This window comes from Theropithecus gelada, chromosome 2 (assembly GCF_003255815.1).
Source record: "Theropithecus gelada isolate Dixy chromosome 2, Tgel_1.0, whole genome shotgun sequence".
NCBI classification, from domain to species: Eukaryota; Metazoa; Chordata; class Mammalia; order Primates; family Cercopithecidae; genus Theropithecus; species Theropithecus gelada.
The window spans coordinates 104,611,236-104,636,774 of NC_037669.1; the positions used below are offsets into that span (position 1 = coordinate 104,611,236).

Below are 25,539 nucleotides of genomic sequence, written 5' to 3' on the forward strand. Positions count from 1 at the left end.
TTTAGTCTAGCTTGAGCTCAGGACGGTCTCTCTTGGAGTGCGCTACAGGAGTAGAAAGTGGTTTCTTTCCTTGACCTGGTGAGGGCTCCTAATAGCTCTTGTTCTTTCTGAAATAGCAACACCACTCCCCTCACCCTCACCCCCACACACACTGCTTGTAACAGCTGAATGTGTGTTACTTAAAATTGCCTATTTGAATAATGGAAAACTTCTGACAAAAACAACAATTTTACTTTTGGTGTGGTACTTATTTGGTTGTTCTTTTGGCAAGAATTAGCTAATCAGATCAGCTGCTTCTGAGATCACTTCTGGTGTGAGTGCTAAAGATGTCTTTCATATAAAGGAATGAGATTTTTATAAATTTTTATCTAGGAGAGCATATACCTAATATGTCTAAAAATGAAGCAAGTTGTAGATAAATTTTAAAGACCCACACCAGATGTACCTGGGATAGATCCATGGACAACACCTATTAAAACTAAAATTTAGTCTCTCCATTCTAATAATGCCAACTATTAGAAAGTCTCAAAATCCAATAACCAGATGTAATACTGGTCTTAAAAAATTACTGAGGCAGGGCCATCTTGTTAAATATCTTGACAGTGACAGCATTTCATAAAACAAATACCTTCCCTGAGGATTGGTCAGTTGAATAATACGACAATCTTCTCAGCCATGCCCCCTCCATCCTCCTTTCAGAAATGTGAGAATCTCCAAGATCAGTTCTCTGAATGGCTTTGAACAAAAGGTCTCACAATTTTTGTTGTATTTTAGACCAGGCAATTCTTTATTGTGTGATCTCTATTAACATTTCCAGAAAATGCCAATACTAGACTTATGGAAATTTTCTTGGGTTTATTTTAAAATCATGTGTGAGGTCTCGCTCTTCATTTAGGCAAAATTACTAACTTACAACTGGTTTTGAGACAACGGGTCAGTTTCTTCCTTTGACACTTTCTCCTATCTCCACCCCCTCCTTTTAAATTCGTTAGAAAAAAATGTTAACATTAAATTTATGTTAATTTGGCAAATTTCACTGAGTACCTTCCTTGGGCCTGTTAGAGATGTTTTAAAAGTGTCTACAACAAATTCTAAGAGGTCAGTGAAGAGGAGCTGAATACAACTAAACAACCACAACCACCCACATTTCTATAAGGGACCTGCTGCCTTTTTTTTTTTTTTTTTTTTTTTTTTTTTTTAGATGGAGTCTCACTCTTGTCATCCAGGCTGGAGTACAATGGTGTGATCTCAGCTCACAGCAACCTCTGTCTCCTGGGTTCAAGAGATTCTCCTGCCTCAGCCTCCCGAGTAGCTGGGATTACAGGTGGCTGCCACCACACCCCACTAACTTTTGTATTTTTAGTAGAGACAAGGTTTCACCATGTTGGCCAGGCTGGTCTCAAATTCTTGACCTCAGGTGATCTTCCCCCATTGGCCTCTCAAAAGTGCTGGGATTACAGGTGTGAACCACTGAGCCCGGCTAACCTGTTGCTTTTGTGTAGTTTAAGTTCTTTTTTTTTTGAGACAGAGTCTTGCTCTGTCGCCCAGGCTGGAGTGCAGTGGTGTGATCTCGGCTCACTGCAAGCTCCACCTCCCGGGTTCACGCCATTCTCCTGCCTCAGCCTCCCGAGTAGCTGGGACTACAGGCGCCCACCACCACGCCTGGCTAATTTTTGTATTTTTGGTAGAGACAGGGTTTCACCGTGTTAGCCAGGATGGTCTCGATCTCCTGACCTCGTGATCCACCCACCTCAGCCTCCCAAAGTGCTGGGATTACAGGCGTGAGCCACCATGCCCAGCCTAGTTTAAGTTCCTGACCTTTCCAGGTCTAATTCCTATCTTGCCCTAGCTCTAACTCTCAAATAGCCCCATTTTGCTCTGCTAGGGCCAGATCACGGTAAGAATTATGTTTAGTTCTTGGCATCACAAACTTGCACATGCAAAGGTGGGTAATCAGAGGGGTGAAGAGTGGATCCCGGTTCGTGGGAGGAAAGTTGAGGGAATGCGGGTGGGGGAGACACTATAAGAACTGAGAGGCCATGTGAATGAGTGACACTGAAGGAGACACTGGTCTCCTTAGCTCTGCATGAACAGCACCTCACCCTACTTCCCTGAGCCTCAGAGTCCTCATTCATAAAATAAGCAGGTGGGTTTGAAGATCTTGGAGATGTCTTTTAGCTCTAACTGGTTTTGAGTCTACAATTAGTGGGGAAATGAGTTCAGCTCAACTCAAGGAAAAGCTTTCTTCCAATCAACCAATCTTCCAATGACAGTCAGCTTCAGGAGGGAGCTCTCCATTGGTACGGGCAGAGTTGGGGTGCCCATCTGCCATGAGACCTGTGCCAGGATCTCCTGCATCCACTGGGCCAGATGGACCAGATGACTGCTAAAGTTCTTTCCAACTTTGTCTAGAAACTTTCAAGTAATTGCCAAGAGAGCAACTCTCATTGTAGCAATGCTGAAGTGCCCTGAGTCAAGAACCTCAGCAGGAGGAGGGAAAGCCCTAATCTTCAGTAGGGCAGTGATATCCCCACCTGCCACCTACTGAGTGACAGGTCTTGTGCCAGGTACTTGACATAAAGCATCTCTCTTTTTAGAGACAGCATCTTGCTTTTTTGCTTAGGCTGGTCTTGAACTCCTGGCTTCAAGCATTCCTCCTGCCTTGGCCTTCCAGAGTGCTAGGATTATAGACATGAGCCACTGTGCTCCGTCTGGCATTTCTAACTCATGTAGCAATTTTATGAGGTAGGTATTATTCTCCTTTTACGAAAGGGAATCAAAGCTCAGAGAGACTAAGTAACTTTACTAAAGTCACACAGTTAGTAAGTGAAAGAGAATTTAATGTTAGGACTGCTGGCTTCATTACAGCAGTTTCCACTATGTCTTCCTTTCTCAGAGGAGCAGTGTACAATGGGAGGAGGCAAGAAACATGGAGAAGGGGTAGGACATCAGGGAAGTGAAGTACCGTATAAATTAGAAGCCATCAGCTAAAGATTAAACTCCCATGGTTTGTGGGCAGGGAGAGGGTGTTTACTTGCATGCCGAGTTTGACAGGCCACTGTACCAAGAGACATTTAATTATAAAACAATAGGCCCCTGGTGCTTCTGCCATCAAGACCTTATAACATGTTGCCTTGATCATTCTCTAAGGCCCACCACAAAGTCGTCTCTGGTCTGAGATGCTGTAAAATTCCTCACAGTTTAAGCCCAGAGTACCCATGAGGAAAAGATGGGCTGTACCTTCCTTGAGCCAGCTTACAACCCAAACCCAAGTTTCCTTTCTGTCCCTACTCTCCAACACTCAATGTTTAGCAAGTCTGGGTACACATGGTTCCACTGTAACTTCTCAAATATGGTCTATGAATCACCTGCCAGGACTGTGTGGGGCACGAGTAAAAACACAGACTTTTGAGTTCCTTAAGTCTAGATGACTCCAGGAGTGGGACCCTGGAATGTGAGTTGTTGTTGTTGTTGTTGTTTTAATTTTTAATTTTTAATTTTTTTGAGACATAGTTTCGCTCTTGTTGCCCAGGCTGGAGTGCAATGGTGTGATCTTGGCTCACTGCAACCTCTGTCTCCCAGGTTCAAGCGATTCTCCTGCCTCAGCTGGAGAGCCCAAGTAGCTGGGATTTCAGACATGTGCCACCACGCCCGGCTAATTTTGCATTTTTGGTAGAGACAGGGTTTCTCTGTGTTGGTCAGGCTGGTCTGGAACTCTTGATCTCAAGGGATCCACCTGCCTTGGCCTCCTGAAGTGCTGGGATTACAGCCGTGAGCCACCGTGCCCAGCCTGCATATTGGTTTCTAAACTACTCTTTCTTGGTAGGGGTTGGTATCTGAAATCCAGGGGATATAACTAGACAAGGCACAACCAAGGTTTCATTGTGTTAGCTCAACCATTCCCTGAGAGAAGAAGAGTTAAAAACTGAATAGGAAGAAATGGACTTATCTGCACCTTGATAAAGCAACCTGGGAATTGTATCCAATTTTTGTTTTTTATTTTTTGAGACTGGTTGGCACCCAGGCTGGAGTGCAGTGGCATAATCACTGCTCACTGCAGCCTCAACCTTCCAGGCCCAAGTGATCCTTTCACCTCAGCCTCCTGAGTAGCTGAGGCTATAGGTGCACACCACTGCACCTGGCTAATTTTCTAAATTTTTTTTTTTGTAGCGACAAAGTCTCGCTATGTAGCCCAGTCTGGTCTCGAATTCCTAGGGCTGAAACGTTCCTCCTGTCTCGGCCTCCCAAAGTGTTGAGATTACAGCTGTGAGTCACCACATCTGGCCAGAAATCTCTACATTGAGAAGTAATTTAGAATGGTGGGTAAAAGAGGAGCTGTGAAGTCAAATCTATATTGTGATTTTGATCTAGTTATTTGTCCTTGGGTAAGTTACTTATTTCCAAACCACAGTTTTTCTGTAAAATGGGTATAATAAGATCAACCTCATATTTGTTTGAGCTCATGCATCTGAATTCCTTAACACTATACCAGGGGCATAGTACAAAATCAGTCATTCCATCTTGAGGACATCAATATAAAATATAGATTGGAAAAATTATAACAATAAAAACCTTAAAAATGTGAAAAGGCAAATATCAGGAAGCAGGACAATGGAAACCATGAGGTTTGAGGGGTTTCTTCAGTTCTCCTACAGATGTTTTATTGAAGAAGAATAGACCAGTATCCATCACCCAGCCGCTATATGATGACATAAGTTAGATCCCTAGCTCAGAGGTCACTATTTCCAGAGAATCTGTTGGTTTTCCTCACCGGGAGTGTCTCCAATCTCTCCTCAGGCATGTACCACCTTTCCGTCTTTGTTATAATTGACTTATGTGTCTTCAGACCATAGATTCATTGACAAAAGCTGCTTTTCACTTTTTTTTTTTTTTTTAAAGACTTAGTCTTGCTGTCACCCGGGCTGGAGTGCAGTGACATGATCTCAGCTCACTGCAACCTCCGCCTCCCAGGTTCAAGTGATTCTTCTGCCTCAGCCTCCCAAGTAGCTGGGATTACAGGTGCCCATCATCACACCCGGCTAATTTTTGTATTTTTAGTAGAGACGGGGTTTCACTATGTTGGCCAGGCTGGTCTCGAACTTGTGACCTCAGGTGATCTGCCCACCTCGGCCTCCCAAAGTGCTTGGATTACAGGTGTGAGCCACCACAACTGACCTTTTTCACTGTCTTTTATTGTTTTATTATGCTGTACATTTATATATTTAAATGTATTATAGTACTGCTTGGATTTCTTCCACGTGCCTCTGCAAATCCACTCTCTACCCCTCCCTGCCCTATTGTTTCAGGAGGCTGCTCATTATAAATGGCACCAATGGGTTTCCTTGCTCTCCACCTCTGCTTCAGTTTAGCCATTAGGGGCCCCTGGCAGCAATGGGAGGAGAGTAAGATAATGTTTATTCTGCAGTTTCCAACCTGTCATGCTGTACTAAGCAGTGACTTACGTTCTACTCAAGTCCATAGTTTCTATCGGGCAGTCCTCTTCCATAGCTTTTTTTGTTTCATTAAGCTGTACTTCTTGTCACCCTTTGGGCCAAGGAGTGGAAACTGCTCCCTGTGGCTCTAGTGGCAGGGTGCTTCACCAACCGATGTTTATGTCCCTTAAACCCACCCACACTTCTAAACAGTACAGTTGTCCTTCAGTATCCTCTTTGGTATCCCAGGACCCCCATGAAGATATCAAAATCCATGAATGCTCAAGCTCCTTACATAAAATGGTATAGTATTTGCATATAACCTATGCACATCCTCTCATACACTTTTTTTCTTTTTTTTGAGACAGAGTCTTGCTCTGTCGCCCAGGTTGGAGTGTAGTGGCAGAATCTTGGCTCACTGCCACCTATGCCTCCCAGGTTTAAGTGATTCTTATTCCTCAGCCTCCTGAGTAGCTAGGATTACAGGGGTTCACCACCATGCCTGGCTAATTTTGTACTTTTTATATTTTTTTTGAGATGGAGTCTTGCTCTCTTGCCAGGCTGGAGTGCAGTGGTGTAATCTCGGCTCACTGCAACCTCCGCCTCCCAGGTTCAAGCGATTCCCCTGCCTCAGCCTCCCGAGTAGCTAGGACTACAGGCACGGGCTACCACGCCTGTCTAATTTTTTGTATTTTAGTAGAGACAGGGTTTCACCATGTTGGCCAGGATGGTCTTGATCTCCTGACCTCATAATCCGCCCGCCTCGGACTCCCAAAGTGCTGGGATTACAGGCATGAGCCACTGTACCAGGCCATTTTTGTATTTTTAGTAGAGACAGGGTTTCTCCATGTTGGCCCAGCTGGTCTCGAACTCCTGGTCTCAACTGAGTCCTCCCAAAGTGATCCCATATACTTTAAATCATCTCTAGATTACTTGTAATATCTGATACACTGTAAATACTATGTAAATAGTTGTTACATTGTTTTAAAAATTTGTAACTTTTTTATTTTTAATTTTTTAAATGTTGTCTTGCTCTGTTGCCTAGGCTGGAATGCAGTGGTGTGATCATAGGTCCCTGCAGCCTAGAACCTCTGGGCTCAAGTGATACTCCTGCCTCAGCCTACCAGATAACCAAGACTACTGGTGTGCAAAGTCAAGCCCAGTTAACTTTTCTTCTTTTTTTTGTAGAGACAGGGTCTTACTTTGTTGCCCATGCTGGTCTCAATCTCCTGGCCTCAAGCAATCCTCCTGCCTCAGCTGTCCAAAGTGCTGGGATTACAGATGTGAGGCCCCTCACCTGACCTATTTCTATTATTTGTTGTATTGTTATTTTTATCGTTTTTCTGAGTATTTTCAATCCACAGCTGGTTAATACAAGAACATAGAGGGCCAACTGTACTTCTATGAGACTTGTAATCACCCTGATTAAGTTAGCCATCTGTTTCCTACCAGGAGCCTGACTAATATATGTACTAAAAGTCTTTTTTTTTTTTTTTAAAGAAAAATTCTCATTTGGCCAGGTGCAGTGGCTCGCACCTGTAATATTAGCACTTTGGGAGGCCGAGGTGGGTGGATCATGGGGTCAGGAGTTCAAGACCTTCGTGGCCAACTTAGTGAAACCTCATCTCTACTAAAAATACAAATAAATAAATAAATAAATAAATAAATAAATAAATAAATAAATAAAAATAGCCAGGCGCGGTGGTGTGTGGCTGTAATCTCAGCTACTCAGGAGGTGAGGCAGGAGAGTCACTTGAACCCAGGAGGCAGAGGTTTCAGTGAGCCGAGATCGCGCCACTGCACTGCAGCCTGGGTGACAGTGTAAAACTCCATCTCAAAAAAAAAGAAAAAAAAAAAAAGAAAAAAGAAAAAAGAAAAAAGAAAGTCTCCTCACTTTTGAAGATTTTTCTTCTTTGGTATTTATCTATGTATTTCTAACTAATTTGCTTATGCCATTCTTGGATTTTTCAATTTTAGCCCTTATCTGTTAACTTCCCATCAAATCAATGGCACAGAGGTCAGGAGTACAAGTGCAGGTTTCTTATATATGTAAACTTGTGTCATGGGGTTTGTTTATACAGATTATTTCATCGGGTATTAAGGCTAGTACTCATTACTTATTTATTTTTCCTCATCCTCTCCCTCATTCCACCCTCTGAAAGTCCCCAGTGTGTGTTTTTCCCTCTTCTTCTTTTTTTTTGGAGACCAGAATCTGTCACCCAGGCTGGTTTGCAGTAGCGCGATCTCAGCTCACTGCAACCTCTGCTTCCTGGGTTCAAGGGATTCTCATGCCTCAGCCTCCTGCGTAGCTGGGATTACAGGCGTGCGCCACCATGCCTGGCTGTTTTTTTGTATTTTTAGTAGAGACAGGGTTTCGCCATGTTGGCCAGGTTAGTCTCAAACTCCTTGGCCTCAAGTGATTCACCTGCCTCAGCCTCCCAAAGTGCTGGGATTACAGGTGTGAGCCACTGTGCCTGGCCTGTTGTTTTTGTCTTGTGTACAAGTGTTGCCATCATTTCGCTCCCACTTATAAGGGAGAACATATGGTATTTGGTTTTCTGTTCCTGAATTAGTTTGCTAAGAATAATGGCCTCCATCTCCATCCATGTCCCTGCAAAGGACACGATCTCATTCTTTTTTATGGCTGCACCAACAACCTTTTTATGGAGCTTGAGAAACTGATGATAAACTTCATACAGAAAGGCAAACATACAAGAATAGCCAGGAAAATACTAAGAAAAGAAAAAAGTCACAAGAGGGACTTGGCCTTCCAGACATGAAAACATACCATAAAGCCTTTATAATTAAACAGTACAGTATGGTAATATGGATAGACCAGTAGAAAAGAAAGTCCAGAAGTAGGACCTAGTACATATGAAACTTTAGTATGTAATAAAGATGGTATCTCAAAACACCTGGGCCAAAAGGATTTTTAAAATAAATGGTACTTGAACAATTAGGTACTAAGAAAAAAAAGGTAAAATGAGATCCATACCTCACACCGTCAACAAGAACACATTCCAAATGGATCAAGAGTCGACCAACCAACCTACCTACCTACCTATGTATCTATCTATCACCATACACATACTATTTTTAAAATGAGTAAATTTCTCTTTAATCTGGGGTAGGGGAAAGCATTCTAACTATAACTCAAAATTAAATAAAATGGAATAAAAGATTGATAAACTTGACTACATAAAAGTAAAACGTTTTGCATAGGAAGAAACACCATAAACAATGTCAAAAGACAATTAAAACCCAGGAGAAAATATTTGTAACACGTATCACAGATAAAAACCTTACATCCATAATATTTAAATAACTCATAAAAGCTGAGAAGAAAAAAAGATCAAAACTCTTCAATAAAAGAATGGGCAAAAGACATGAACAGAGAATGTATCCCCAACAACAACAAAAAAGATGATCTTTAAACACATGAAAAAAAGTTCATTTTCACTCATAATAAGAGAATTACAAATTAAAACTACACGGAGATACAATTTCTCACTTATCAGATTGGCAAAAAGTAAAAAGCGTAATCACAGAATTTGTTGGCAGGCTGTCGGGAAACAAGCACTCATACAGTGCTGGTGGAATGCAAGCTGGTATAATCACTATGGAGAATTTCACAATAAATATTTAACACACATACACACGCACAGTGCACACGTACTATTTTTTGACCTAGCAACCTTACTCCTAAGAATTTACCCTGAAGATAAACCTCCAACAATACATACATACAAGGTTATTCATAGTATCATTTTTGTAAAATTACAATATATTGGAAGCTACTGACATGCCCATATGTATGGCATATGAGTATTATGCAGCTGTTTAAAAAAGGAGAAAGATTTCTATGAACTGATACAAGATCTATTGTTAAATGAAGAAAGCAAAGTGGAAAAGAGTATTGGTAATATGCTACCATTTTTGTAAGAAAGGAGGAAATATGCATGTATATGTTCATTTGTGTAAAAAGAAACACAGGAAAGAGAAACCAGAAGTTAATACAATTGTTTACCCTCAGGGATTGGGAGGAAATGAACTGGACAGAATAGAAAGAATGGGGAGGGGATGGAATTCCTCTGACTATACATTCTGTGTTTTGCAATCTTGTTAATGTTTTACTTAACAACAAAAAGAAAAATAAAATCAATAAGCATAGTGGCGGGGGCAGGTGGTGGGAAATAAAGTAGAAAAAATCAGAAGCGGCCTGGAGTGGTGGCTCACGCCTGTAATCCCAGCACTTTGGGAGGTCGAGGCAGGCGGATCACGAGGTCAGGAGTTCGAGACCAGCCTGGAAAATATGGTGAAACCCCATCTCTACTAAAAACACAAAAATTAGCTGGGCGTGGTGGCGCACGCCTGTAGTCCCAGCTACTTGGGAGGCTGAGGCGGAAGAACTGCTTGAACCTGGGAGGTGGAGGTTGCAGTGAGCAGAGATTGTGCCACCGCACTCCAGCCTGGGCAACAGAGCAAGATTCTGCCTCAAAACAAAAACAAAAACAAACAAACAACAACAACCCCCCCCAAAAAAAAAAAAAAAAAAAACCCCAGAAGAAACAGAAGCAAATGAATCAATCCAATTTTAAGTGTGTAAGACTGAATAAGTAAATATATTATAGATAATGGGAGCCAGGTTTCTCACTATTGAAGGAGTTACAAATATGAAAAGTGGGAAGAATGAATCTTGCAGTATTTCATTGGAATCAGAAGTATCAGTGTGGGCTGGGTGTGGTGGCTCACACCTGTAATCCCAGCACTTTGGGAGGCCAAGGTGGGTGGATCACCTGAGGTCAGGAGTTTGAGACCAGCCTGGCCAACATGGTGAAACCCGTCTCTACTAAAAATACAAATATACAAAAATTAGCCAGGCGTGGTGGCGGGCACTTATAACCCCAGCTACTTGGGAGGCTGAGGCAGGAGAATCCCTTGAACCCGGGAGATGGAAGTTGCAGTGAGCTGAGATCGCGACACTGCACTCCAGCCTGGGCGACAGACCAAGATTCTGACCCAAAACAAAAAAACAATCAATCACAAAACAAAAACAAAACAAAACAAAACTAACCAAAAAAGTATTAGTGTGAACTTGTGTGTGTGTGTGTGTTTTTTTTTTTTTTGAGACGGAGTCTCGCTCTGTCGCCCAGGCTGGAGTGCTGTGGCCGGATCTCAGCTCACTGCAAGCTCCGCCTCCCGGGTTCCCGCCATTCTCCTGCCTCAGCCTCCCGAGTAGCTGCGACTACAGGCGCCCGCCACCTCGCCCGGCTAGTTTTTTGTATTTTTTAGTAGAGACGGAGTTTCACCGTGTTAGCCAGGATGGAGTGTTTTTTTTTTTTTGAGACAGAGTCTCACTCTGTTGCCCAGGCTGGAGTACAGTGGCACGATCTCAGCTCACTGCAACCTTTGCCTCCAAGGTTCAAGTGATTCTCTGTGTAAGTCTCCCAAGTAGCTGGGATTATAGGTGCCTGCCACTATGCCCAGCTATTTTTTTTTTTTTGTATTTTTTTTTGGTATTTTTAGTAAACACGGGGTTTCACTATCTTGGCCAGGTTGGTCTTGAACTCTTGACCTCGTGATCCACCCACCTTGGCCTCCCAAAGTGCTGGGATTACAGGCATGAGCTACTGTGCCCAGCCCAAACTTGTGATTTTTAATACACCACCAGCCAGAATAGACAGGTGTAGGTCTGTGTGTATGTTTATGTATATAATATATTACCTACCTTCTCCAACTAAGAGGGTGTAGAATCAATTATATTCTTGTAGCAGTGAGCATTATGTAGCACGCAGATCTTGGTTTATAAATACTAAAAAGTACCTGGACTCCTTGGATAAGTGGTTGATTATAGTCAAGGTAGAGAAAGTACAAACCTAAAATAACAGAAGTTCACAAGTGCCAGCTTGAAGGAGCTCTTGCTGGCCAAATTTGGGACAATTTGAGCATCAAGATACTTACTAATAGTAAACATTTATGGCACTTTGAATACAGTAGGGATCCAGGCCAGGTGTGGTGGCTCACGCAGCACTTTCAGAGGCCAAGGTGGGCGGACCACCTGAGGTCAGGAGTTTGAGACCAGCCTGGCCAACGTGGTTCAGAGCGACACAGCAAGACTGAGCAAGACTCCATCATAAAAACGAAAGAAAGAAAATAAAGAAAATAAAGAAAGAAAGAAAGAAAGAAAGAAAGAAAGAAAGAAAGAAAGAAAGAAAGAAAGAAAGAAAGAAAGAAAAGAAAAGAAAAGAAAAGAATCCATTTGTCCACAGTGATACAATACATGGGATGAAGGGAAAGCTCTTACAGTAGAAAGTCAACTAATAAATATAAAAGAAATGATGAAATCAGAATTACCACTTGTCAACCACAATAATAATTAATCCAAGCAAGACTCAACACTAGATACTAAAACTCTTGGTTGAAATTTTGATGAGTAACAGAGTATCTACATAGTTTTAAAGTATCTCCCCAAGAGATACTTAGTAACTTTACAATGAAGAAACCTGATACACACTGACACACTGTCTTAACCAAGGGAGCAAAGTTAACATCACCAAAAATGGGACCAATGAACAAGTGCTTCCAGAGACAATGCACATTATCTGACCACAATTATAACCTCTGCGGCATTCCTGCAAGACATAAGTCTAATCATAAGGAAACATCAAACTCATATTCAATGGCATTCTACCAAATAAATAGCCCATAGTCATCAACAACATCAATGCCATAAAAAACAAAGAATGAGTGAAGAACTGTCCAAATTAAAGGAGAGTAAAGAGACAAGATAACCATACACAACAAATGATTTGGGATTTTCTTTTGCAATAATAATATTGACACAATTCACAAAATTTGAAATTTGAAGAGTCTGCAGACTATAGTATCAATGTTTATTTACTGGTTTTTATCATTGTACTGGGAATAAACTTTTTTTCCTGTCTTTTTGTTTTTGTTTTTGTTTTTGAGACACAGTTTTCGCTCTTGTGCCCAGGCAGGAGTACAATGGCGTGATCTCAACTCACCGCAACCTCTGCTTCCCCGGTTCAAGTGATTCTCCTGCCTCAGCCTCCCGAGTAGCTGGGATTACAGGTATGTGCAACCATGCCCGGCTAATTTTTATATAATTAGCAGAGACGGGGTTTCACCATGTTGGCCAGGCTGGTCTCGAACTCCTGACCTCAGGTGATCCACCCGCCTTGGCCTCCCAAAGTGCTGGGATTACAGGCGTGAGCCACCATGCCCGGCCTAATTTTTTTTTTTTTTTTAGCAGATACAAACTGAGGTATTTAGGCATATAATTCAGAGAAACATAAAAGATAAAACAAATGTTAACATTTGGGGAATCCGGGTAAAGAGTATATGGGACATCTTGTATTATTATTGTGTGTATATAACACACACACACATATTCTTTTAGTTTTTTTTTTTTTTTAAATGTAGATTCTGGGTAAGCATATTAAGAACGTACTATAAAACAAAAGAAAAATAGATTCCTGGGCTTCCACCCTGAAAATTCTGATTCAGGAGTTCTCATGGTAAGTCTTGGGAATCTGTATTTTTGAAGGTTTTCTTGGTGATTATGATGCACATCTGACAAGAATTAACCTGTCTAAAAGTAATAAAAATGTAACACCCACGTACCTGCCACCTACTTTTAAAAAACAAAAATTGGTGGGGCTTGGTGGCTCACGCCTGTAATCCCATCACTTTGGGAGGCCAAAGTGGGCAGATCAATTGAGGTCCGAAGTTTGAGACCAGCCTGGCCAACATGGAGAAATCCCCTCTCTACTGAAAATACAAAAATTAGCTGGGTGTGGTAGTGCATGCCTGCAATCCCAGTTACTCAGGAGGCTGAGGCAGGAGAATCGCTTGAACCCGGGAGGCAGAGGTTGTGGTGAGCCAAGATTGCGCCATTGCACTCCAGCATGGGCACAACAGTGAAACTCCATGAAACAAACAAACAAAAAAATTGAAATTCTATGTGTGCCCTTCCATCTTCTCCTATTCCCTTTTCTCCCTCCTTAAAGGTAATAGTTATCCCCAATTTGGAGTTTGTTGTTTCTATGCACATTTTTACACAATTATGCCACACAAATGTGTCCATATCAACAACAGAATTGCTTTGCATGTTTTCAGCTTTGTATAGATCAGCTGTGGTGGCTCACACTTATAATCCCAGCACTTTGGGAGGCCAATGAGGATGGATAGTTTGGACTCAGGTATTCAAGACCAACCATGGGGAACATGGCAAAACTCCATCTCTTCCAAAATACAAAAAATTAGCCAGTGTGGTGGTGCACACCTGTAGTCCCAGTTACTCGGTAGGCCGTGGTGGGAGGAATGTTTCAGCCTGGAAGGCAGGGGTTGCAGTGAGCCGAGATCATGCCACTGTACTGCAGCCTGGGTGACCAAGCAAGACTCCATCTCTGGGGGTGTGTGGGGGGGGGGCGGGGAAGAAAGAAAGAAAGAAAACTTCATATAACATCCTTCTATAACTTTTCACTTAGCATACGTTTGGTTTTTTTTTGTTTAGGTGTTTAATGTTGGCACGTTGCCTATTTCATCCGGAAGTGAGGAGAAAGTAATGATTCCAGAGAAAATAAACAAACATGTGTCCCCTTTGACTCAATATATAATCGTCAATTTATAGCTATGCTACAATGTATCAGTTTTATTGTTTATGGACATTCAAATTTTTCACCATCACAGTGTTACATTGAATGGTCATATATGTTTCTTTGCGAAAATGTGGAATTTCTTTAGAGGAAAATTGTTAGGTCAAAGGGTGTGGATGTTTATTTTCTCTGGAGTCATCAATTTTTACTTCTAAATCATGCATGGTCATCCACAGTAATATAAGAAATACAGAGTCTATGGGCACAGATGCAAGTATGTGGGCAAATATTTGAAGTGCTCTTCTGATTGCTTCTAGTCTCTCAGTGAAATAGAAAGCAGGGTTATCAGTTGAGACCCCAGGTGGAGAATGATCACTTAGAAGCTGAAAGTGAGATAATAACCATCTTGGAGAAAGATTGCCAGGCCGTACTCAGGGCCTGTATCTTCAGCTTTGCTAGATACTGATGAATTACTCTTCAGAGTAATTGTACCTGTGTATACTCTTTCCAGCAGTGGATGACTGTTTCTGATGCTCCATATCCTCAACAAGACCCTTGAACCATCAGAATTTTAAGATTTTTGTCAGTTTGATTTTATGTACATATGTATGTATAAATGACAGGGTCTTACTCTGTCACCTAAGCTGGAGTACAGTGGCATGATCATGGCTCACTGTAGCCTGAACCTTCTGGACTCAAGGAATTCTCTTGTCTCAGCCTCCTGAATGGCTAGGACTATAGGTATGTACTACTATGCCCTGCTAATGTTTAAATTTTTTTTTGTAGAGCCAGGGTCTCACTTTATTGAACAGGTTGGTCTTGAACTCCTGGCCTCAAGCAGTCCTCCTGCTTCAGGCTCCCAAAGTGCTGGGATTACAGGCGTGAGCCACCATGCCCAGTTAGTGAATAGTTTTAATTTCCCCAATTACTCATGAGTTGAGCTTGAGTTTCATCTTCTGTGAATTAGCCCATTCATACTCTGCTCGTTTTTCCAATGGTTGTCTTTTTCTAATTGATTTGTAAGATCTCTTTATGCAGTTTGGATAATACATCAGTGTTTACACTATGACTGTACAAACATTTTCACTGTTGAGCCTATGACCATTGCTCCTTTCTTGTATGACCACGTATTTTTCCTTTGGCTAATCATTTCTTTGTTTTCCCACTTGTCTGGCTTTCCATATACTTGTGATTAATTTTTTCCAAATGCTACAACATGTCTGCCATCCTATCAGAAATAATCATTATGCACTCATACAAATGAGTTCCATTTTGTTGTTGTTGTTGTTCCTTGCAGACCTCATTCTGAGCCATCTATCCTCTTGTTCCAATCTGTGCTGGTTGCTCTTGGGATGGCTGTGTCGCAGGCATTCTGGATTTTTTAAATTCAGAGTCTGCCATGTTGGATTCCTTATTTTCCAAATCCCAGGTAGTCTTCTTCCACGGTTTTGCTGGCACTTATCTCCCAGTAGTGTCCCCAAAATTGGCATGTCTGAATTCTTGCATATCTTTTTAAACTGATGGTCTCACTAGGTTTAGGATTCTAGATTGAAGATAATTTCCACTCAGTTTTAAAGGTATTGCTCTATTGACTCCTAGTTTCCTTTGTTTTAGGAAAATACATTCTCATTCATTTGTATGCGACCTGTTTTGTCCAGATGCTTTTATAATTTGAGTTCAGAATTTCATGATGATGTGCTTTTTAGATCTTCTACCATTCATTTTGCTGGGCCTTCTGCAAACCTCTTTGATCTGGAGATCCATGTCTTTGATTCTGGGAATCTTTTTTGTTTTGCATTATTTCTTCTGTCTTGTTCTCAAACATTTCTGGGTTAACATTTGGATTGGATTTCAGATGTGGAACAGATACTTTGTGTGTCTGCGCCTTTGCATATGCTATTCTGCCTATGATGTATTTCCTCTTTTATGCCTTGTATTCTAGTAAATCCCTAATTATCCTTCAAAACCAAAATCAATTCAAAATTATCTTCAAAACCAAAATCAATGTTCCCTTCCCCAACCCTAGGCTGAATGGGATGCTCCATCTTGTATGCTCACAAAGTCTACGGTGGCACCTCTAATGCCATGTTATGGTCTGTTTATACATCTGCCTCCTCCACTGACCATAAATTCCTTGAGATCAGGATGATGTTTATTCATTCTGCATCCTCAGTGCTTAGCACTACACAGTGCCATGAATAAATGAATTCAACAAGGGGATCATGCAAGATAAATACCATCACATACATCTTCATTTAATCCTTAGAACAAACCTCAGATGGTCATTATTTATTCAACAATATTATCTGAGACTTTATTATGGACCAGGTTTCATACTGGCCAAACGAAATTCAAAAAGGAAAATGAGAAGACCTCATTCCTCCAGAAACCCACCATGTAGTAGGGAAGGCTTCCCTCCACCCTCCATGTTTAAAAATTGAGATATAACTCACATACCATAAAATTTACTCACTTGAAATACACTTCAAGGGGCCGGGCGCGGTGGCTCAAGCCTGTAATCCCAGCACTTTGGGAGGCCGAGACGGGCGGATCACGAGGTCAGGAGATCGAGACCATCCTGGCTAACACGGTGAAACCCCGTCTCTACTAAAAATACAAAAAACTAGCCGGGCGAGGTGACGGGCGCCTGTAGTCCCAGCTACTCGGGAGGCTGAGGCAGGAGAATGGCGGGAACCCGGGAGGCGGAGCTTGCAGTGAGCTGAGATCTGGCCACTGCACTCCAGCCTGGGTGACAGAGCCAGACTCTGTCTCAAAAAAAAAAAAAAAAAAAAAAAAAAAAAAGAAATACACTTCAATGGTTTTCAATATATTCACAAAGTTGTAAACATCACTAGACAAAATATTTTTTATCTGTATGAATGAAGTGCTATGTGTATCATGGGGCCAAGTCAGGGGAAGACAGGAGTTTACCAGGGGAAGAAATGCATTCCAGGGAAAGAGAACAAATGTGCAAAAAGACAGAATTCTGAAATGGCCTAGCATTTGTATAATATGAAAATGCAGGGGGAGAAGGGCTAGAATTTATACTGAGGAAACAATTGGGCTAGTTTACAAATGAGGAATCTGAAGCTCAAACAGGTGAAGTAACTGGCATAAGGCAATTATCTTATGCCAACTCAAGAAAAGGTGTCTAAGGCAGAGGTCCCCAACCCTGGTGCCATGGACTGGTACCATGGCCTGTTAGGAACCTGGCTATACAGCAGGAGGTGAGGAGCAGGCAAGCATTACTGCCTGAGCTCCACCTCCTGTCAGATCAGCGGTGGCATTAGATTCTCATCGGAGTTTGAACCTTATTTTAAACTGCACAAGGGATCTAGGTTGCATGCTCCCTGTGAGAATCTAATTAATGCCTGATGATTTGAGGTGAAGCAGTTTCATCATGAAACCACCCCCCAACCCATCTGTGGAAAAATGGTCTTCCATGAAACCGGTCCCTGGTGCCAAAATGGTTGGCACCAGGTCTAAGGGACATTACCCTACTACCAACCAAATCATTCCTGTTGCACAGACAGGTGCAAGACCTTCTAAAAATTACCTCCAAATGTTGGTTATGCCCCAGCCTGCCAGCAAATAGGCTTGACTTTCTCTTTCAAATTCTCACATTATCTAGAGACATTGGTTATACTGACTACATTATCAGTTGAGCAAAAAACATTCCGCTATGGCTTTGTAGGTTCAAAAGGATCGCTTGAGCTCAAGAGTTTAAGACCAGCCTGGGCAACATAGTGAGATCCCATCTCTTAAAAAAATCTTTAGCTGGGCATTGTGGCATGCATCTGTAGTCCCAGCTACTCGGGACACTACAGTGGGAGGACTGCTTGAGTCTGGAAGTTTGAGATTGCAGTGAGCCATGATCACCCCACTACATTCCAGCCTGGGTGACAGTAAGACTTTTTTTTTTTTTTAAAGAAAAAAAGAAAGAAAAAAACTTAATACTTATGAACTCTTTGTTGTTAGACTAAAATGTTGTTTCCAGGTGTGTTTCAGGCCCTTTGTGTGATCAAGAAAAAATTATACTTTCCTGGGCTTCAGTTTTCCTACCTGAAAAGGATTAAGAAAGCTTGTCCCAGCCACCTTATCACTGTCTTGCTTAAAAGAATCACTGGGAAGCCATAAGGATCTGTACTGCCTTTGAAACTCTTGAGGAAAACATTAGTTAATTCATGCTTTAAAAGGTAATATGCCTACTATAAGATTTTCTCTAAATTTCTGACCTCTGTTAAACGTTCATAAAATCTTGGCTTATCAGGCGTAAACCAAGTCTAGATCAATCAAGATGATCTCTGTTTCAGCTCTCTGGGGGAGGGATAAGTAGGGGAACTCAAGAGAAAACAGGTAGAAAATAAGTTTTGTCTGGCAGGAGCAAGGTCTCTGGATTTCTGGTTTTGCATTTGGATGCTGTCCCCTATTGTCTTCAGAGGTCCCCTACTCCTTCTCTATCATGTGAAAAATAACTCTGCATTCTAAGATAAGGCACTGTAGATGCTGCAAACCAGGGGTATAGTGGGAGCATGGCCTCCATCACACTTACAGTTCAAGCCTTCCTTCTGCAGCCCCGCTGTTTCCAAAACTCCAGCAGGACAGTTGACAAGTGCAGCAAAGAGCAGTTATTTCTCAGAAAAAAAAAGTTTCAGTGACTTGGTGAAGCAGGGTAAGAACAGTTCACCAGAAGCCACCTGATATGGTTTGGGTGTGTCCTCACCCAAATCTCATTTTGAAACGTAGCTGCCGTAATCCCCACATCATGGGCGGGACCCGGTGGGAGGTAACTGAATCATGGGGGTGGGTTTTTCTCATGCTGTTCTTGTGGTAGTTAATAAGTATCACCAGATCTGCTGGTTTTATACAGGGAAGTTCCCCTGCACACGTGCTCTTGCCTGCCCCTATGTAAGATGTACCTTTGCTCCTCCTGCACCTTCCGCTATGAGGAGGCCTCCCAGGCCATGTGGAACTGTGAGTCCATTAAACCTCTTTTTCTTTATAAATTACCCAGTCTTGGGCATTTCTTCAGAGCAGTATGAAAATGGACTGATACACCACCTCTGCCAAGAATCTGTACATTGTCTACTGCCCATGTGAAGCTGTTTTTCGTCTTACAGTAGGACTAAATAATTGATGTATCTAAAATGCTACACAACAACAACAAAACAGCTTTTCTAACCTGTTGGAGAGGAATGAGGCCAACTATTCCTGCCACTGTCATTTCTCCTTTACATGTGAATAAGCAAACGTGCTGTCCTATAATATAAAGGTGACCATATCAATTAGGAGCACGTGTGTAAATAATCTAACGATGGTTAGTTCAGTCTGCTGAGGTTTATGCATGCACAAGGTATGTTCATTTGTGATTCTCTGATACAATTTAGTAAAGAAGCATCCACACCTAGTTTATCTATTACTTTGGGGATTAGTAACCAAGTTCATTCTCAACTCCTGGAGCAGTAAAATCCGATTCTTTTTCTAGAGAGAGAGAAAAAATATGTGAATAGTTGAGACAAAAGCCAGAATTCAAATAACTGCAAATATCTAGGTGAAAATGGATTCATTATTTTCTCCTCTGGACACCTAATTAGTTAAGAAGATCTCCTTCTCTAGAATAGAGTCTTTTAAAAGTTCATGACTTCCTGGTGGAAAGAAGAGAAACAGGTCAGAAACCGTCTGACCACCCGTTTCTCAACACGCTAGGCAGTTACCCATTTTGTAGCCCTCACAATAGCCCTGCGAGGACTGGTTATCTCCTTATAGATGAAGAAACTTAGGCTCAAGAATGCTGGAACATCTCAGGGCACAAAGCTGGGAGCAGAGAGAAGGTCTGAGTCCGTGGCAGTTAGGCCTTCCACTCCAACGGTATTTCCCAGACCAGAATCACCTGGGAGTACTTGCGGAAAATACAAAATCCAGCAACACCCGTTACCTCCACGCCGCTCACCAACAGGAAAGCTTGGGAAAGACAATACTACTTCACGACCCAGTCAGGAGACCCGAACTTGTTCCATTCCTACATTCGTGACTTCTCCACCCAGGGACACCCCCCGCACCCGCGCCCCAACGCCCTCACAAAACCCAGTATTTCCACGATCAAACCTTCAACTCTCCCAAAGGCCCCCCAGAGATCCAGAGCTTGGAATCTTCTGCCTCGTCACCTCTGAATCCTGCCATTTTTCTCCCTCCTGTAGAATTTCATTTCCTGGCCGGGACCAGGCTCTAACCATCAGGCTTCCAGCCGGGCCCCGGAACTTGCAGCCCGCTCTAGCCTGTCTGGATCCTGCCCGAGCCCCTCGGCTCCAGCCTGCTCTCATCCCAACCCTGCCTCTTCCGTCGGTCACGTTGTTTCCTCCGCTTGGAAGGACCTCTTTCCTCTCCCGGCCCTTCCCAGTGCTCGGGGAACTCCTACACAGCCTGCGCTCCTCCGCTTCCAGCCACCCTCGCCTCCCACCACCCTGGCTTTGGAGCTGAACCGGCCGCGCAGCCAGGCGGCGAGCATCCGTACCCCGGCCGCTGACCCCAGCGCTCCGGCCTCCCCGCAGCCCCTGGCCCCTCGGCGTTCGCTTCCCCACCCGCCACCTGGCTTTCGCCGCGGCCGCCCGGGAAGCCCTCGGCACTTCCCAGAATAGAGAGCAGCTGCCAACGTCAGGCTGCCGCCTGCCGCGGGGTTCCGGACGCGCGGGGTCTGGGCGGAGGGGACGTGACTCCGCGCTGGCCTTCCGCCTTCCCTCTCCGGTCGGGAAACTGAGGCCCGGGACCGGGAACCACTTTCCTGCGAGCACGGCCCGCGAGGGCCCGGCCGACCCCGGTCCCAGGCGTCCCGACTCCCGCGCGTGATCCTTCGACCACACGCGCCGCTCGGTCGCCTCGGAGAGCGTGGCGGGGATCGGGTCTCAGAGCAAGCGCACGGCCCGGGAACGCGCAGGGCGCCAGCCTCGGCCAAGTCGCTACGAAAGTTGTTGTCTCCCAGCCTGCCCTCGCCTCTCACCTCCGGGACACACCTTCCCGCTCACCCTGGTAGCCGCGCACTCACATCCGGTCCACCTTGCGCACACCCCTCTCCGCGCTCACTCGCGGCCCCTCTCTCTCCCACGCCCGAGGCTCCCCGTCGCCCCCTCGCGCGCTCCCACCCGCGCCCGGGGCGCGCCTTCCCCGCCCCGCAGCTCGCCCGGCCTCGGCGCCGCGCCTGCCCGGGGTTCCGGCGCCCGGAGCCCCAGCCCGGGGCCGCGACCCGCTTCCGCCCGCCTGGCGCGGGGCCGGAGCCCAAGCAGCCACTGCCGAGCGCTGGGGGCGCGAGGCAAGGGGCGCAGCGGCGCGGGGCGGGGAGGGGGCGCTCGCTCGCTCCCTCTCGGCTGCGCACACGCCCGTACAAACTCTCACACAGACACACGCGGGGTGCGCTGCCGCCGCCCGCCGCTGCTCCTCCTCCCGCCACCGCCTTGAGAGGGAGAGAGAGGGAGGCAGAGAGAGCGCTTTGTCCGCGCGCCGCCGCCCGGCCCGGGACTCTGCCCCGAGGAGGCAGCCGCGCCGAGTCCCCGCCTCCGCCTCTGCCCCCGGGCGGGCCGGGCCGGCCGCGGTGGGGGGAGCCAGGCTGAGGGTGGGGGTGGGTGGCGGGCGGGCGGAGGGCGGGGAGGGGGGGTGGAGGAGGAGGAGAGACGAGGGCAGCGGAGGAGGCGAGGAGCGCCGGGTACCGGGCCGGGGGAGCCGCGGGCTCTCGGGGAAGAGACGGATGATGAACAAGCTTTACATCGGGAACCTGAGCCCCGCCGTCACCGCCGACGACCTCCGGCAGCTCTTTGGGGACAGGAAGCTGCCCCTGGCGGGACAGGTCCTGCTCAAGTCCGGCTACGCCTTCGTGGACTACCCAGACCAGAACTGGGCCATCCGCGCCATCGAGACCCTCTCGGGTGAGCACTCAGCGCGGCCCCCTCCCCCGCCTCGCCCCGCTCAGGCCGGGACGGCGCCGGGAGGGAGGCCGAGTCCGGCGGGCGGCGCCCGGCGGCGGCTCCCGCGCCCGCACGCTCACTTCCACGCACCAGACCCTCAACTCTCGCCGCCGGCCCGCTCCTGGGACGACCCGCTACCCTCCCCCCACAGCTCCGGACTCTGCCCTAGCCCTCGGGGCCGCAGCCTTGGGGCGCCCCCCGTGCCGCTCCGAGGGTTCCCGAGGCTCGCCGGCTCCTTAGGGGCACCCCCTCGTTCCCCTGGCGCCCCAGGCTGGTCTCTGAGCTCCCCCGCCCCCCACCCTTTGAGCGTCCCCCGTCTCACTTCTCCCCTGACCTTCCTGTCACCCCCTTTGTCAGGGTACCCCCTTCCCCAAATCCAGCGTCTCCTCCTCCCCCGGCCGGACCTTCTCTCTTCCCGTGCCTCGTGCCCAGGACCTCTCGCCCTCTGGCGTCTCCTGAGCCGCACTCTCCTTTCGAGCCCCCTCCCCACCTCGCCCCACGGCCCCCCACTTTCGGCACCCCCTCGGCGCCACCCTGATGACCCCCTTCGAGGTCTCGGGGCTCCCCCAGCCCCAGCCCTCGCACGACGGCACATCCCCTCGGTCCTCTCCCGAGCCTCAGTCCCCTCTCGCTTGCTCTCTCAAGCGCTCCTATTTTTCTCTGAATTTTTTGTCCGATTTTATTGAGAAGAACTCGGGGCTGGGGGCTTTCCGCCGCCCGTCCCCCCGCCTCCCGCTCGGCCAGAAGCACCTTTTTACGAGGTGCCCTGTCTCAACTCGGTGGGGGCCCGGGTTGAGAACCGGGAAAGAGGCGACCGGGGGGCCCGCGAGCGCGCTGGAGCCCAGACGGGAGACGGAGAGCGACACACATACATACTCGCGCGCGCGCACTCCCCAACTCTCCCCAGCACACGCTCCGCTCCCAGCCGCGCGGGCCCCCGGACCCCGGCCGGCGCCCCCCGAACCCCGGCCGGGCGGGAGCCCCTTCCCCACCGGCGTGTGGAGTGGGGGCGGGGCGGCGGCGAGGCCAAGGTGACACCCTGGAGCGGGCAGGGACAGGGCTCTCGCTGCGGTGGACTCCGGGGGGCTTCGGCTCGTTTTCTCGGGGCCACCGGGAGGAGAGGGCAGGGAGGGGAGCCCGGTGGAGCCTTCGGGCCCCGGGTTAGCGGAATAGAGAGGTGGGGGCCGGGAAAGCAGCGGGGCCGCGCCAGCCCTGCAGCTTGAGTTTCAAATGAGCTCATCCTTTCAAATTGGCGCCGCTCTTTATTAAATTTGTTTTTCCGGTAATGCCACCCACGGCTATACCTGGGGTCCGACCCGGGCTCGCACCCTTCCCGCCTTGTCCCGAGACACGGGGCGCCCACCTTTCTTTCCACTGGGCACCAAGTTCGCCCAGCTCGATCCGGGTAGGAGACCCCTTGGGGGCGCCCGAAGGCGGAGCCCGAGCGTGGAGTTCCGTGCGTGCCCCTCCTAGACCCCCGCGGGCTTGATCTAAGCAAGGTTCTGAGTGCTTTAATTTCTGTTTTAAAGGTAAAGTGGAATTGCATGGGAAAATCATGGAAGTTGATTACTCAGTCTCTAAAAAGCTAAGGTAAATATACTTTGCTTAGTTTTTTTTTTTTTTTTTTTTTTTTTTGCGATTGGCCTTACGTATAAGTAAAAAACGTACACACAGCTTTAGAAAACGTGCTTTTGGTAGTTTTTAAAGGGGCTTTTGTTTGTTTCGTTAGTGGAGATGCATAGTTTAGAAAGCTACTTTTTTTTTTTTTTTTTTTTTTTTTTTACTTTTTTATTATATAAGGTGTTTACTGTTCTTGGAAAATATCTGGTGCCTAATTGGGGGTCGGGGTGGCGAACACTAGCTATGTTCAGTTCTCTGGGACCCTGTAACTTGTTTATCAAAAATTGCCTCCCACCCCCATCTCCCGCCCCTACCCCCAGCAGAATAGCAGCAAATGCTTGTCAAGACTTCCTGTGAGATGCGAAGAGTAAATATTTACTATGTCAGCTAAATTGCTTAACTAAACTTAGCGATTAATTACTTGTCTCTTTTAGGTAGTTTAATGTTGAATAGTAAAATAATTCAGTAAGGGGTCAATATTTTGCATAACTTTCTAAAGAAGTGGGTTGTTTGGATTGGATGGCAGTTAAAAGCCGGACTTTTTCAGTCACTGAGACTACTGAGTATAGCTTCTGAGCATTTTGTTGTTGTTGCTTGTAAGAAATGTTTGCGGCTAAAATAAATACCCTTGTGAAATCTATAGTTATATTTAAGTGCACTGTTGTTAATGACGGAGTAACAAGTTTTGTGGAGGTTGGATTTCTCCACAGTGATTTGCTAACATGAGAAGAGAATGAGAAAACATATTTGTTTAAAGTTTATTGTGGACTTTAAATTTGGGCCCTTTATTACTCATTCTAAATTTTTTTCTTCTGCTGTGTGTCGAAACTTAGTTTATATCCCATTCACATACATTTCTTCACCATTAGTCATTAGGTAGCTGGACTGGAGCTGTTCAGTGAAGTTTTTGATTACTACCTTTACAGTTTATCAGTCAACAGCGTAACCACCTGATTTTTGCCAGGGTTGAGTAGATTTTAAAACAAACTACCCTCGTTTTATAAATACTTAGATGTGTTGTTGAAGGGATTTTTAAAAATTGTGTGCCACATTTCCAGATATGTTTTATTTTAAGTAAGCAACAGAATAACTATTTGCTAATGACTTCTGTGGAATATGAGAAAATTACTTAAATCCTGTTTTTTTTTTTTAATTTAAAAAAGGTGAGTTATGATTTGCGGTTTCATGTGTAATATTAAGCTAGTTCTTTCCTCTATTGGGAAAGATGTAATATGTAACCAATTGGTTTTCAATAAGGTATTCTAAATTTGTATACTTTTCTTTAAAATAATATTTTTTGCTTGAGAAGTCCAAGTTGAAGCTTTCTGATATGTTATTTACTGCAAATATAAATTACTATCTCATAACACTTGAAAATTTGCAGAATGAATATATTGAACAGTGAAATAACTACCCCAAATATTTGATACACTATGTTTCTGTAAATGTCTAAATCTGTTGGCTGTTTGTGGTCGTGAATACTTTTGGGGGTTATAATTAGTAAAAAAAAAAAAAAAAAAAAAAAAAAAAAAAAAAATCACTAGAATTTTATCTTTGTTGGTGTCTCATTTCATGTTGCAGTGTGCATTTGATTTTGTAGTATACGTGAAATACTGGTTTATCTAAAGTTATTAACAGCTCCTAAAATTTCTCACAAATGTACTACTTTTTATCTTTTTTCTTTCAAAATGAAGATTATTTGCTGTTAGCCAGTGTCATTTAAGTAATCTTATTCTGTTTAAGAGTTCAGAATTAAAGGCATGTCCCCAGTTTTTAGTATAAATTAAGTAAAGAGCATTCTAGGATTTATACAGCCCTATTAGTTGATGATTTCTTTGAACATGTGGGCGATGTGAAATACCCAGGAGGTAGATTAAAATGCGCTGTGTATGATTCACTACACTGAAAATGTTTAAC

The 25,539-nt window shown here is 45.1% G+C and overlaps 1 protein-coding gene across 7 annotated transcripts in view; it reads left to right on the forward strand.

Moving 5' to 3' along the window:
• The first annotated feature begins 21,695 nt into the window (after positions 1-21,695).
• IGF2BP2 (insulin like growth factor 2 mRNA binding protein 2) overlaps positions 21,696-25,539 on the forward strand; it is a 190,399-nt gene continuing 186,555 nt past the window's right edge. For 6 of the 7 annotated variants that reach the window (XR_003118045.1, XM_025375002.1, XM_025375003.1 and 3 more), the window contains exons 1-2: positions 21,696-21,963; positions 23,532-23,592. Coding sequence is in view for 6 of the 7 variants with exons in the window: in XM_025375002.1 (XP_025230787.1) it covers positions 21,786-21,963; positions 23,532-23,592 (239 nt within the window). In the remaining variant the exon portion in view is untranslated. The remainder of the gene's footprint in view (positions 21,964-23,531; positions 23,593-25,539) is intronic. The other variant, XM_025375011.1, reaches the window with a different exon arrangement.